This window comes from Paramormyrops kingsleyae, chromosome 13 (assembly GCF_048594095.1).
Source record: "Paramormyrops kingsleyae isolate MSU_618 chromosome 13, PKINGS_0.4, whole genome shotgun sequence".
In the NCBI taxonomy this organism is placed as follows: Eukaryota; Metazoa; Chordata; class Actinopteri; order Osteoglossiformes; family Mormyridae; genus Paramormyrops; species Paramormyrops kingsleyae.
Genome location: NC_132809.1, coordinates 17030608 through 17045047, shown reverse-complemented (window position 1 = coordinate 17045047; position 14440 = coordinate 17030608). Strand labels below are relative to the sequence as shown.

The 14440-nt window shown below is 40.9% G+C and overlaps 1 protein-coding gene across 2 annotated transcripts; it reads left to right on the top strand.

The window, feature by feature from the left end:
* The first annotated feature begins 228 nt into the window (after positions 1-228).
* LOC111846710 (hepatocyte nuclear factor 6-like) lies at positions 229-9428 on the top strand. 2 transcript variants are annotated; one of them, XM_023817187.2, is made up of 2 exons: positions 229-1574; positions 5804-9428. In XM_023817187.2, exons 1-2 carry the CDS (start codon positions 524-526, stop codon positions 6097-6099), a joined length of 1347 nt encoding a protein of 448 aa, XP_023672955.1. In that variant the 5' UTR covers positions 229-523; the 3' UTR covers positions 6100-9428. The 2 variants fall into 2 exon arrangements, with proteins under 2 accessions (XP_023672955.1, XP_023672954.1); XM_023817186.2 differs by having other exon boundaries at positions 229-1589.
* The last annotated feature ends 5012 nt before the right edge of the window (positions 9429-14440 follow it).

Below are 14440 nucleotides of genomic sequence, written 5' to 3'. Positions count from 1 at the left end.
GAAGCAACTTCCTCAATAGCTGACGTCAGGCAGAGGCCGGAATGTACGCGCGCGTGTGTGTGTGTGTGTGTGCGCGCGCGCGCGCACACCCGGGTGCGTGTGTGTGTGTGTGTGTGTGTGTGTGTGCGCGCGCGCGCGCGCGTGTAGTGGGAGGAGACGCAATACATCTAACGCGCATGATTCCTTAGTGGGAGCCGCAGCAGCTGAGATGTGGTCAAAGAAATCGAAACAGCAGACATGGATAGAGATGGCGAGGACTACGGCCAAAAACTGCAAGCACTGCCGCTGATGCTCTGGTAGACGGACGGGGGCCTTACACTAACACCAAAGAGGATTAAAAATAATATCTAAAAAAAAAAAAAAAAAAAAAACTTAAATGAAAACATATGAAAAATAATCGCGAAAATAAAAAAAGAAAAAAGTAACTACAAGTAACGACATTCTGCTTGTTTGATGAGAGGACTTCTTCTAACCTTTCTCCAATACGTCAGATAGATGATTTGTCCACAAGATTGCGCGTATAATGAATGTTCAGTTGTCGATGGAAAGTATTGGCGATCTGCACGGAGTTAGCCATGAGCAGCTATCCGCCACGGAAGACCTGATGGGTAGCAACAGCCCTCATCACAGAACTCATCGCGGCAGCCACTTGTCATCCCACCCTCGCTCCATGGGCATGGCGTCAATCTTAGACGCCGGGGACTATCATCACCACCGACCCTCGGACCACCTGCACCCAGCCATGACCATGGCTTGCGAGGCCCCCCCAGGCTTGAGCATGAGCAGCACCTACACCACGCTGACCCCCCTGCAGCCGCTACCTCCCATCTCGACCGTCTCGGACAAGTTTCCTCACCATCACCACCACCCTCATCACCATCATCACCCTCATCAGCGGATCCCCGGTAACGTAAGCGGCAGCTTCACCCTGATGAGAGACGACAGGGCTCTGGCGTCAATGAATAACATCTACAGTCCATACCACAAGGATGTTACCGGCATGGGACAAAGCCTTTCTCCAATGTCGGGACCAGGTTTGGGTGGCATTCACAACTCCCAGCAGGGACTGCCACCTTATGCACACCCGGGGGCCACCATGCCCACGGAAAAAATGCTAACACCTAACGGATTCGAGGCTCACCATCCTGCAATGTTAGCTAGGCATAGCGACCAGCACATGACCGCCTCCTCGGCGGGCATGGTTCAAATTCACCATCACCCCCATGCTCACCTAAGCGCTCAGAATCACGGTCAAACATTGGGTTCGACGAGAGAGCAAAACCCGCCTTCTGTACTTGGATCCCAAGTTAACAGCGGAGGCAATTCAGGGCAAATGGAAGAGGTAAATACCAAAGAAGTAGCCCAGAGAATCACTACTGAGCTTAAGAGGTACAGCATCCCCCAGGCCATCTTTGCCCAGAGGGTGCTGTGCCGGTCGCAGGGGACCCTATCCGACCTGTTACGGAACCCCAAACCCTGGAGCAAGTTGAAGTCCGGCCGCGAGACTTTCCGGAGAATGTGGAAATGGCTGCAGGAGCCCGAGTTCCAGAGGATGTCCGCGCTTCGGCTCGCAGGTGAGCGCGCGCCAGGTAATTACCCCCCGTTCTAAAATCCTTTCTCTGTGTTTGTGCTCATTTTCGTGGCCTTAGTTCTCGCTATCGCTTAGTTCAAAATCTTTATTTTAATCGTTTTCCTACATTTGTAGTCCGATTACAGTAACTAAAGATTCTGCCGATCTTTTCATTATTTCATGCATAAACCCTTCCCGAACTTGTCAGTATTAAAAATAAATTATTACGTGAATACAATGTTTAACTAACATCTACGCTGGATGAGTCCCTTTGGGATTGCATAGGCGTCATTGTTCTGATACGATACTACGCAAAAAGAGCTACTTTGGGGCGATCTGTTTTGGCATTATTGTTAGAATTTTTCCGTACTGTCTGTATAGATTTCGGGTAATGTAAGTGTAATGTATCTATAGCATGCTGCATTTGTTATTTATTTAATTTATGCGAGTGCAGCATTTGATTGCACGATTTCTTCTGATTCGTCGAAACGACACCGTAAAACGGCGGGTGTGAATGATCATTTTGATGGTCCATTGTTGCTAAAATTGTTGCGTGCCGTACTTTGTCTATCCAACACTCGATCTCCTCTTTTTGTGTAGTTCAGTCTATTTTGGGTACATGCTAGTATCCAGTGACGTGGCCCAGAGTGAGGTTTTGTTAATTAACTGATAGGTCTTCATTAATTTGTCCCTGGAGAATGAGCGAGTCAATCCGAGCGCGAGCCAGGGGCGGTCATCCATTTCCCTGATAGGCAGGAGGCTGCCTGCATTTCCAGCGCACAAAAGGTCCATCCATTCTCAGGGTCGCGGGGGGTCCGGAGCCGCTAACCCATCGCAGGACACACTCACACATGCGCACCTATGGGCAATTTGGTAACTCCAATTAACCCCAGTAAGTTTTTCGACTGTGGGGAGGGGGGTAGAGTACCCGGAGAAAGCTTGACGACGACACGGGGAGAATATGCAAACTTCACACACTTGGAGCCCTGAATGGGGGTCCCAAAGGTCTGAGGCAATAGTGCTGACCACTGCGCCGCCACGCGCACAGGCGATCTTAGAAGTATTTACTGAATCTTGCGTTATGTATGGTGATTACATTTTTAAAATTACTTTGTAGGCATTAGTATTTCCTCCTAATTCCAGTGATATGCATATAAAGTATGTATGTGCGTGTGTGTATATGCATATATATATATATATATATATATATATATATATATATATATATATATATATATTTATACACATACATATATGTATGTATGTGTATAAATATGAATTGATATCGTGTGTTTGGGTATTGGCTTGCATGTTCGGTATTATTTGTATTCATTTATGCGCATGATAATTATGATAATCACGAATAAAGAGAAACTTTGAATTTCGAGCTCTTCGAAATAATTTATTTAAAATTATTATCATAATTATTATTATGCTTGTAAAAGAAATATAGATCTGACAATGTGAGAAATTAAGAGATCTGCGTTAAACCCACTGGGGGATGCGGAAATGTTAAAGTACATCTATAGTTCTATCATGAAAAGATTTTACTGCTATTTTTTCGACCGGAGTCTCCATTTATTCACATCGATCGATACTGGAAACAGCCACTTGAATTAAAATTTGTTGTCGGAGATCCCGCTTTCTGTTATTGGACGTTAAACGGGGTCAATTTGGTGCGATTGTAACACTGTTTTCATAGACGATCAGAAAACAAAATCTTATGAATTTTTATTCAATGACAAACATAAAATGCTGGATATGTCATTCATATGTAGTGTAACATTATTATTTAGGTTTATTGTAGCAATTAGATTAACGATTATAAATATATATGACTAAACATAAATAAATTATAAGATGTAATTATCTACGATGCAACTTAGACAAACCTGTTTATCCCTGCTGTTTTTACGTTTCGCTGTTTTACTGTTACAATCATTGGATTTTTAATATTATATGTGGTGTCAGTGGCATTCAGTAATGAAATATTTATATATAATATAATATTCCCATCAAAACAGGGGGCTGGCTATTTAAATCATTAAATATGTAGTCGATATGTCAATGCTCTATACAGTGTATTTTCTCCATGCATGTATATATACTTGAATAATTAACATTTTGATTTTATTACTATCTAGGTATATTGAGTGTATATATGTGTGTGTGTGTGTGTGTGTGTGTGTGTGTGTGTGTGTGTGTGTGTAAAACAAGGCTTTTTTGGAATTAGACAAAAGCATTTTTTCCGAGTAATATCGATTATTCAAATTTCGGTTCCTCTTTCTTCCGGAGTATGTTGGCAAATAAGATTTTAACAGCGTTAGACTTTGATGCTCTCAGTTTTCTAGTGTAGTGGGCTATTTCTTCAGTACTGACAAATAATATACATTGAATTTAAATAATATTGATAGTCAGAATTTCACATGAAAGTCAATCTATTGTAGGCTATTAATTATTTTTGTTTTTCTTGTGCGTTTCTTTTGCTTTTAACATCGATCGGATAATTAATGTTATTGTTGAAATAGTAAGCTAAATACGTGGTGCAAAAATATGCACGGACAGCTCGTCATTTAGATTTTAACAGGGCCAGGAAATATGTGACGGTAATAATGTGCTTTGTACATGTATAATGTTTTAGCCGCCAAACACAAGCCGTATGACTGTTTGAGTGCCAGAGATTAAGCGGCGACTGCCTGCTTCGTTATGTTAACACCATAGCTGGGAAAATGCCCGAACTGCAAAGTTTTGGATTTTCTGCTGTCGCACTGTCCTTGTAAGATGTTTGATTTAGAGCTATTAAACAAAAAAATAATAATTTACTTTTTGTTAATTTTTAAGCGAAGCAGACACTTCTGCCGCGGGCGCGATGTTGCCTTGTAAACCTGGTGCAATCGAGTTGTAGTGTAATTACACGGTTTAAGGGGGTAAAAACTAATAAAAGCCACGTCATTCGAAATGGAATAATCACATTTTTCGTTGTCAATCCGCGTATTCTCCTGTAAGTAGTCCGGCTCTTATATTTGAATTGTTTAGCAAAATAAACATTGAGAAAATACTCTGTATAGCACATTGCCAAAATTAACAACATTCTATAGAATAAACTTATTTTACAATATAGGACTAAACACCACGTTATTGCAAATGCAGTTAGGTGCATCTATGAATTAACATTGAATTAACATTTTGTTCTAATTTTAATTATTCATCATTGGATTTGTTTTATCTCGATATTTTCATGAACAGTTATTTCAGAAGGAAACTTTTGTGTTCCGTCTAAGCATTGTTTAACATTTCCATGTTTGAATGTCCTGTGGTACTGAATAAGGAGTTAGTTATATAAAGAGTAATTGAGATTTTGTTTTATTAAAATTAAACTCGGCTAAAATTCTTAATTTGCATGGAAAAAGGTATGTGTATGTTCATGTAATTCTACTTTGTCGTGAATTATTCTGTCTCGGTCAATCACGTAATGTAAGGTTACCAAACTGTCGATGGACTGGTTTGAAGGTCTTGTCTGCCCCCTACTGGCGGAGACTGACCGCCGCCAGATGCAGGAGTGGGCGGCATCGTTCATAACGAAATAACCAGCACACTCCAATAAGAAAATCTAAATTTTATATATAATAATAATAATAACAATAATATATATATACAATTTAATAATGTTAATAATAATAATAATAACAACAATAAATAATAATAATAATAATTATTATTATTATTATAAACATAACAATTGTTGTTATTTAGATGGATTTGGCGTTTGCCTTGGTGACACGGTGGCTCATTGGGTAATACTGTTACTGCAGCCTCTGCATTAGGGGTTTGAATACCTCACCTGCTCATTGCGAGTGTGGCTTGCGTGTTCTGTCTGTGTCACATGGGTTCTCCCAAAATTATGCAGTTATGGGAATGTCCCCGGTGAGTATCAGGTATACTCCTTCCCTGCACTGAGTGGTGTAGGCCCACCCCTCATGAAGGCTCTCTTTCCCTTTCAGTACCAGGGACAGCACAGGCAACAGGACTAATCTGTCTGTGACATTTACGCAGTTACATAGTCACATGTTTTAATAATTTCCCCAAGATCCAAATAAAGTTTTTTCATCATAGAATATTTATTACCACAAGGCAATGTCACACACCGGTGTGCATATGTTTGTGTGCCAGTGTGTCTGTATGCGTTGAGTAACGCCGTATGTTTTTCTTGTGGCTGATTTGCGCCCCCTGCAGCCTGCAAGAGAAAAGAGCAGGAACATGGCAAAGGTGAGCGGGGCGGCATCTCCAAGAAGCCCCGACTGGTCTTCACCGACATCCAGCGGCGCACCCTGCACGCAATATTCAAGGAGAACAAGCGTCCATCCAAAGAGCTGCAGGTCACCATCTCCCAGCAGCTCGGGCTTGAGCTCAACACCGTCAGCAACTTCTTCATGAACGCCCGGCGGCGGAGCCTGGATAAGTGGATGGACGACAGAGGCTCCCACTTAGCCAACTCAACTTCTTCATCCAGCACTTGTACCAAAGCATGAAGGCATGGAGGTCGCAGACTGAAACCTCGGTGGAAAAGCTTTAAAATAATAATTTTTAAGTCAAAGACCAGGCCCCTCAGGCAAAAGTTACACCTGGAAAGGCCAAAAAGACGACAGAAACATTTGAATTATCCAAAGAAAAACCAAAGACTTTGTTCATCTGCATCAATGCTTTATTTCACGACTTGTTTCAGTTAAACAATTTCGTAAAAAAAAGGAAAAAAAAACAAAATGGAAAGAAAGATATTCACCAGATTCTAGGCCCGTCGTACGCCTTTCAGCGTCGTCGCCACTCAGCACGCCGTCATTGTCATCGCTGAATGTCATGCTTGTTTTATTGGAGGCTGACAGCAGACTCATTTTTCGTTGTCAAACTGACATGGCTGCAAATCGTTAGGCGTCGATTTTGCGTTGCCGCGCCGAGAAGGGTGTACGACATCAGGCACAGAGAGCCACTGTGCACAGGGCAGAGCTGGCTTGTCCCATGGAAGCGGCTTAATGCTAGAGCAGGGGCCCGAGACAGGAGCCCAGTTCTGTCCGGGGGTCACTCGCTCGCCTCTGTCACGCTGCAAACTCACAAACACCCGGAAGCCCACTTACCCAAACTGAAAGACTTATATCTCGGCAAAGCTTGTTTTGAATGTCACTAAACTTAGTAGTGCTTTCTTCCCACTTGTAGAAGACATATGCAGGAAAAAAAAAAAAAAACCTGCTTTTGAAAAATCCATAATTGCAAATGACAAGATTATATAACGTACCAAAGAACAGACTAGATACAAATTCAATGAAAAGAACTTTACCTGTTTTTTAATGATATTAGATTACTAAAATTCACTTGACTGTTCTGAGGAAATCCGAGCGCTCCCTCTGAAGACTCACTAATTAACAGTTAAGGATTTTGTGAGCTTAATGTCATAATGTCAGTAAGAGCATTTCAGTCAGGAAATACATGGTTCAGGACGAGGAGATCGCTGCCTGCCCCCTTGCTGACTGATTACCGCCTAGGCGAATGTGAATGACCGTACACAGCAGTAACCCGACCATCAGATCTTATTCCCAAATGCCGTGTGCTTTATTCCTCAAGCAAACCCCTTTATTAATCAAAACCAAATGACTCAATAACAGGCACCGCAAAGGGATGCTCGCCATCGATGACTGTGGCATTACATTGTTTTTCTTATGGATCTGTTTTCAGAGTTATTCTCATGATTCTGCATATATGGTATTGTCAGGGATGTACATTAAACCCAGCATAAGTCAGTTGTAGACTTTCACATGCTAGCAACCAAAGAATCGCTAACGCGGTGTTCTTTTCTTAGAACACATTGCACTCCTGAAAGACTTTTTTGTACTGCCAAAGCTCAATTTGTATTATTATTGAGTATAGCCAAATACAATGTTGTTTTGCTTTACTTACCAGAAACACATAATTATATTTTTATCTGTTTTGATGGTCATATAAATATTTATCTTAAACAAAATCAAACAATACATTTTCATACGGTTTTGAAACAATGACCAATTAACCTTTAAATAAGTAGAAACCAGCAAGTTCAATTCCTGCACATTAAAATTCTGTTTGATATCCATAGTGTAACTGAAACAAGCTTTGTCTAATCAACAATATTCATCAGACGCTACATGAGAATGAAAATCACTTTCTCACTGACATTTGTGGCTTCTTAGCCGTCCGTAGGTTTTGTCTAGATCCCAGTCTTGCTCATGAACCCAATTAGTCTGAAGTCTGTCTGGTAGGTTCTGAAGGTCCACCTGAAGTAGCTTCAAATGGAACCCCAGGCAAGAACGGCTGTTCTGATCTAGAGGAAAGTTAAGGTGATGTTCTGGTACAGGAAGATACCGTCATAACTCTCAAGACACTTTCTGACATAGTCACTTCTGCTTATTTTAAAGCACCATAACAAACAAATCAGTTTCCATGACCTGGTCTTGCCTTGTGTGCATTTACAGCAGCTGTCTGTACAAAATGTCAGGTTAGGTTTTGTTGTTTCACATCGTGTCCTCCAGTCTTTCAAGAAAATTGTTACGATGTTCAATTTCATCGACATGAAGACAAATTGCATTAAAGAAGAGGTGCTACCTTTCCATGAAGCGTAGCCCCAGTCACTGTAGGATCTCCTTTCATGTCTCCATATTCTTCACTGACACTGACAGAATCTATGCATTTCACAACTGGGAAGAAAGTACTACTGGAATCTGTGTGAAATTACCAGGTACTTGGTGGTGATTGTTATGACTACACTTCTGGCCTTGATCTGGTTAACATTTCAAATTCATATTTCAGTAACTCTACTTGTGTGACAGCAGCAAGGAAGCAAATTTGCTTCTACATGTAAAAACAAACAAAAAAAGGAAAATCAAAGTGTGTGAAGATCTTCTGATATTTATAGTGTGAACCAAAGATGCTACCTCACTCTATTTCCATTAGTGCAGTGTTTCCCAATCTGATCCTCAAGGACTCGAAGATGCTCCACGTTTTTGCTCCCTCCCAGCTCCCTGCCTGACAGTCCACGTTTTTGCTCCCTCCCAGCTCCCTGCCTGACAGTCCACATTTTAACTCCCTGTCAGAAACGTGGACCATCTGGAGGTCCCCACGGACTGGACTGGGAAACACTGCATTAGTGATATGAATCACAATAATGATGATACCAAAGATTACCAAAGAGTTTTTCGTTGCATGGCCTGCAAAAATGAAGTGGTGGATAGCTTTTCTTTCATCTCCTTGGTCATTGCCCCTCATCCCTCCCACCTTTCTCAAGTTCTTCTCATCAATAATCTTTTGACAAAGCTATAGGCAGACAAATGTTGCAAACTTTGTAGAAACTCACAGTACGAGTGCCTTGCTTGAACCAAAGTGTTAAACCGCTGTTGACCTCTACAAGCTCACCTTTGACTCTTTGAATACCTCAACCTGGAAAAAGGACGCAGTCGAAGAAAAACAAGAGAACAAGTCGTCGTCTCACTCTGGTGCTTTTGCCAGTGCAACCATGCAATGAAAATCATACCAAAGGAGTTCCTTTCTTCCCCACGTCTGTTGCTGACAAACCAAAGCTCATTATCTTGCCTTTCCCTCCATGCACCCCTCCCCGTCACCCTGCCATTCCTGTCCCACTCTCCTGTTTAGCCGCATCCACCACGCCGGCCATGCACGTCTGCTACCAGTGTCTCTGAATACCTCGTAGTAACAAGTCCTACGGGTTACATTGTATAGAGAGTCTATGTGATTAAGGCAGATCGTCACTAGTTTGTTAATTGTTCACGTTACTGCGAAAAGAAAAAGCTTTATGATTATTTATTTTGAGGTTTTGGCATAACCCTGTTTTGATTGTGAAAGATGTGTCGGGGTGGGGGGGGGGATGGGGTTGCAGAAGAGGTCTGCTGGAAGAAAGGGGAAATATTTTATTTTTTATTAAGATGTTGTGTTATTCTGATGTTGTAATGATGGTAGACTGACTTCTTTTTACAGGGTATCACCAAATGCTGTAACAATGTGTGTATATGTTTCCCTTTTTAACTGTGTTGTGATTTATATTTAATTTAACTGCATTTTGTATGGCTTAATCACTACTTTAATTTATGCATTTGTAGGTAAAATAGATTTGTATATATTAGGATTCTGGGGGGAAGAAAACCAGCCAAAGTTTTATTATCCAGTTTCTCTCCATCTCTCTCTCTCTCTCTCCCCCTTCCTCTGACTCTCTCTCTGTCAGTCCCTCCTTTTTGCTTAGATATGTTGAAGGCATAGGATTTCGTATCGCAGGGTTTACCTTCACAAACATTTAAGCAGGCTTTTCGACCGTGCTCTCCCAACACTGCCAGGAACCCAAAGAATTCACCTGCCACTGAAAGCAGAGTTTCGAGGGAGTTACTTTGTTCAACATGCGGCAGGATGCGGTGTGTGCATTTTTTCTTACTTTTTGAAACTGTTATCTAACAAGTAATACTGCACATCCAAAGATTTATAGAAGAAACCAAATACAAAAAAAACAGCAAAAAAAGATTCTGTTAAAAGCACTGGCTTTTGTCAGATGGCATTGTTGTGTTTTGATTGGCGGTTCACACAGGTACAGGATGTTAAGTGCGTAGATCTGGAGCATAGAGGAGCAATCGTATCCATTTGGAGCATCTTGTTCTATGTACAATCTTGAGCTGCAAGCACCTGCTCACTTTGCTCTGTCTTACATGGAGAGAGGCGGGGCCTGGGGGGGGCAGCTGGTCTGCCAAGGGGGCGGGGCCACATCGCTGTCTGCGGCTTTCTTCTTGTGGTCCTGCTGCCCAGCTCCACCTAGTATCTGTTATTTTGGTACGTTCTCATGTAAGGACAAGAAGCAAAGTCTACTAACCTGCAAAGAAACTCACCAAGTAACCTGTGTGTGTGTGTGTGTGTGCGCGTATGTTAATTCAGTTATTTGTATGCTGGTGTGTGTGTGTTTGATGTTTGCCTGTTTGTATGTCAGGATTTTGTAAGAGATGCTGCCATGAAGCTCAGCTTGTCCATCTATCTCTGTTGTTCTCGGCTGGTCCTCATCGTAATAAGAACAAAACTGAATTTCTAATGATTATGGCGTTTGCTGTTACCAGTAGCAAGACTATTGTTTTTCAGCCCTATGCTGTATGTTCTGTGATGGTTCATTTTTACATCTCCTGCCACAAGACATAGCAACCGCCTGCCTTTCTGTTCTGCGGCAGGTTTTCTCATTTGCCTTTTAAAAAGCGGCATGAATCTGGGTTTACATCTTAATGCACTTAATTCGTCATACAGATTATGTTTACATACCTTCAACTTTGTCTTGCTTACATAACATCATTAAATATATATATATTTAGATCCAGATGACCAAATACTGTTAACAAAGGAAGATTTGTTTGGTTTTGTTTCACTGAATCCTCGTCCTAAAATTTAAAGCAAATTCCCAGTATTTCTGTGTGTATATATACACAGATTCCCAGTGTCAGTGTGTATGAGGGATATAGCATGTTATCTGGTTATTTCGAGTCCTTGAATCATATCCCTGCTAAGCGAATGGAACCAGTAAGGGAGCTCCTGTGGGGTGGGCAGCTTGGCCACCAGTACTGTAACTAAAGGGGGCGCCAAAGACAATCACTGGGAGAGCAAAACGTGGTACATTTTGATTCTCTTCTAAGACGGGGTCTTCTTCCGGTGGTTAAGAAAAGCATGGAAGATTTAAGTGGGTTTGATGCATAAACAAACGAAATCTAACATGCAAATATTTTTCAGTTTTAAGTTTGAAATTCACTCTTTGCTTTATTTTCAGAATAAGTGAATTGACAAAATGAAGGTCATGGCTCATTGCCACAAGTCTCTCTCTCTCCAGTTCTCTTCTCTGTCTTTCTGTCTTTCTTACTCTCTCTCAGTTATAGTCCTCGTCCAACGTATTTATTGTGAGCAGTAAAATACACGGGTAACAACATCCCCGTTACTCTCTTTTTTTTAACGCTAGATATTTTTGTAAGCCTACCTGCTTATTTTGTAATGACTTTTTAAAACGTCTTTGTTCCCCTACAGATTTGCTGTTATTCTCTCATTATGCCATGCAAAAAAAAAAGTCATCTGCTGTGTTTTGCTAAGCAAAAAAAAAAAAAATGTTATAATGAAGAGGAATATGTGCTGATGTCATCATGCTTTGTTCCATTGTTAAAATGTTTCAGCTTTTCTGTAGTCACCACAAAATGTTAGCAAATAAAAGGCTGGGTTTTCCCAGAAGTTTAAATCTGGACGTACTTGTGTGTTTTTATGCCCTTGTGGTTCATTTTGGTGTAAATTGCTAGTTTCTGTTGTAAAGCATACAATCATTAATCAACAATTTTTAACATAACGCATATGGAGGTCTTTGCTTACTGTCTGCTAAATGGCAGACTACAGATACACTAATGGCCAAAATTGTAGAAACACCCAGCATTTTTGCCATTACACAAAATTACTACATGAATATTGGCAGTAATGTTTAGAAACAATCAAAGAATGTTACAAATAGCAAACATTGGATGATTAAACAAGCTACTGGAGTAACTGGAATAAAGTTCTGCAATCTCTAAAAATTGGAAGTGTTTCCACAGTTTTGTCCGCTAGTGTTTACAGAGGCGGAACAAGTGTACACTGGGCCTTGGGGCATAAAATGGACAATCCCTCCCCCTTCCAAATTCACACCTAGGGCCTGTCTACACCAGTTGCAGCAATTGCAGATGGTGGAATTTAAGTATCCTCCAAAAATCTTACCCATCATGCACTTGCAGCAGGTAGAAAATGCCACAAACATTTTTTTTTCTTTGTTAAATACACACCTCGACAACATAGTTTGACTACAAAACATTTCAAAATTGTTTTAAATACTGTACCAAATATTTTTGTGTTATGACTCCCACCATAATGAGATTGTATACATAAATATGAGTGATATAAAAGTAGCACATCACAAATTGAAGTAATACTGTATGTATGATATCAGTGTCAAAATCCTCACAAATATTTCACATGTATGTGAGTTTTGCAGTGTCAGTGGGAGCCCTTAACATTGTTTGGGGGGACCCTGGGGCAGGTGCCCCGCCTTCCAGGCTGCCCCTGACTGTCCCTAATACGGTTCATCCAGATGAACTTTGCTGAGAAATACCATTTTACTGTAAATCTGAATTTGAGTGAAACTACTACAAATGCAATATTAGGAAGACTAAGTAGCTGCAGACTTTCTTCACCTTACACCACACTACACTGGCAGAACTTTGCTCAGAATTAACACTGAAGCATTTCAGTGACAGGCAAAGGGCCCCGATTGTGCTACATTATACACGAACATCACTGGAATTGAAGATATGGTAAGAAGCCAGTGGGAATCAGTCCTGTTCAGTAATGGAGCACAAGGACGAGTAAATTCCCTTTCAGAAAAGCAGAAATATGTCTATTGTTAAAGTGCTCTTTAAGGCATTATGCTTGTGTTCATTTAGTTATTTTTGGAATATTTATGCTAAGAACTGCTTTTTACTATTGCATTCATTCCTTGTAACAAATGTGTCTATTGGACACTAATCAGCTATTTTCACTCTAATAGTTTCACTTTGCAAAAAATACACTTTTTATTCACATAAAAACCCTGCTGTGTTTGCCACCGAATGATCTGGAGTGGCTGTCGTGTTTTTTTTGTTTGTCCTGTGCCTTCATTAACACAGATTGCTACCTGAAGAAGCTTGTGAATACCAGCATGATGGCGGAATGGCCCATTTTAGTGGCCTGTTGTATTTTGCGAAAAGAATCACCAGAGGTCATCCTTACGCAGCAACTGGAGTCTCTGCCGCTCTCTCTCTCTCTCTCTCTCTCTCTCTCTCAGCCCTTTATAAAGCTGATGATTATTTTGGTGTCAGTTATTAAGATTTTGGTTATATTGATAATGTTAGGTCACATGGTTTTAATGGCTATTATTAAACACCAAATGCTTTATTCTTATATTTGGTGTTTAATGTTATTTTTTTTTTCTGCTATTAGCAGTATTGAGTAAAATTGTAACAAATTCTGACACTTCTTTGATAAGCTGGTCTCTGTCTCGAGGTAATAAATCATTCCGCATATTATCTATCCCTCATGTTGTTTCAGCAAACCTACTTTATGTAGTTTCTGCTGATGAAGTCACTGTGTTTAAACACCGGAACCTGTAGAGCTGCTGTAACTCTGACAGTCTCAGCATGAGCTTGCTTTGTCTGGGTGGAATGAAGAGGCTTTGTCAAGCAGTGTGCCACTGTCATTCGCTTTAAACAATCCCGTCATTGTACCTGCCTTGCTAACAGCAAAATATTCCAACATTGAGCGCCTTTGTTTACAGCTTTCTGACTGCCTGATGGTGGCAGGGGACACAAGGGACAGTGACCCTGCTGCCCTCCTTTCTTCAGTCTGACTGCAAAAGGAACATTTATTTTTGAGCCTAGCAAATGTAATTATCGATACTAGCATCTCAACTAGTCCCATACATTTATGCAGAGGTGTTGCTTTAAAGGTCAAATAGAATGAACAAATGACTGGATTTCTTTTGAGCAAGTTATAATCATAATGGTGGCTGAGTGGCCTAAAGCACTCTATTCAGACAGGAGATGCTCCTCTGTTGACACACAAAGCCTTGAGCACAGTGTTTGGCTCTATAGGTTGAGAATCTATACTTGGATCCTGAAGGTCATGGGTTTGAATCCCTTGTCCTGAAGAGCTCTCATATCATTTTTGGGCTCTTGACCACAGTGGCTCCAGGAGAACTAAATAAATGGCCACCCCTTCACTCTGGTGGCCCCAAGCTTCATGCTCATCTGTGCATGCATGTGCTAGCAC

What these genes read in the sequence shown, in the direction of transcription:
- LOC111846710 (XM_023817186.2), top strand. Translation starts at nt 524, where the DNA reads ATGAATGTTCAGTTGTCGATGGAAAGTATTGGCGATCTGCACGGAGTT. An exon ending in CGCAGGTGAGCGCGCGCCAG is followed by an intron (nt 1,590 to 5,803) that starts GTAATTACCCCC and finishes CGCCCCCTGCAG; the next exon opens with CCTGCAAGAGAAAAGAGCAG.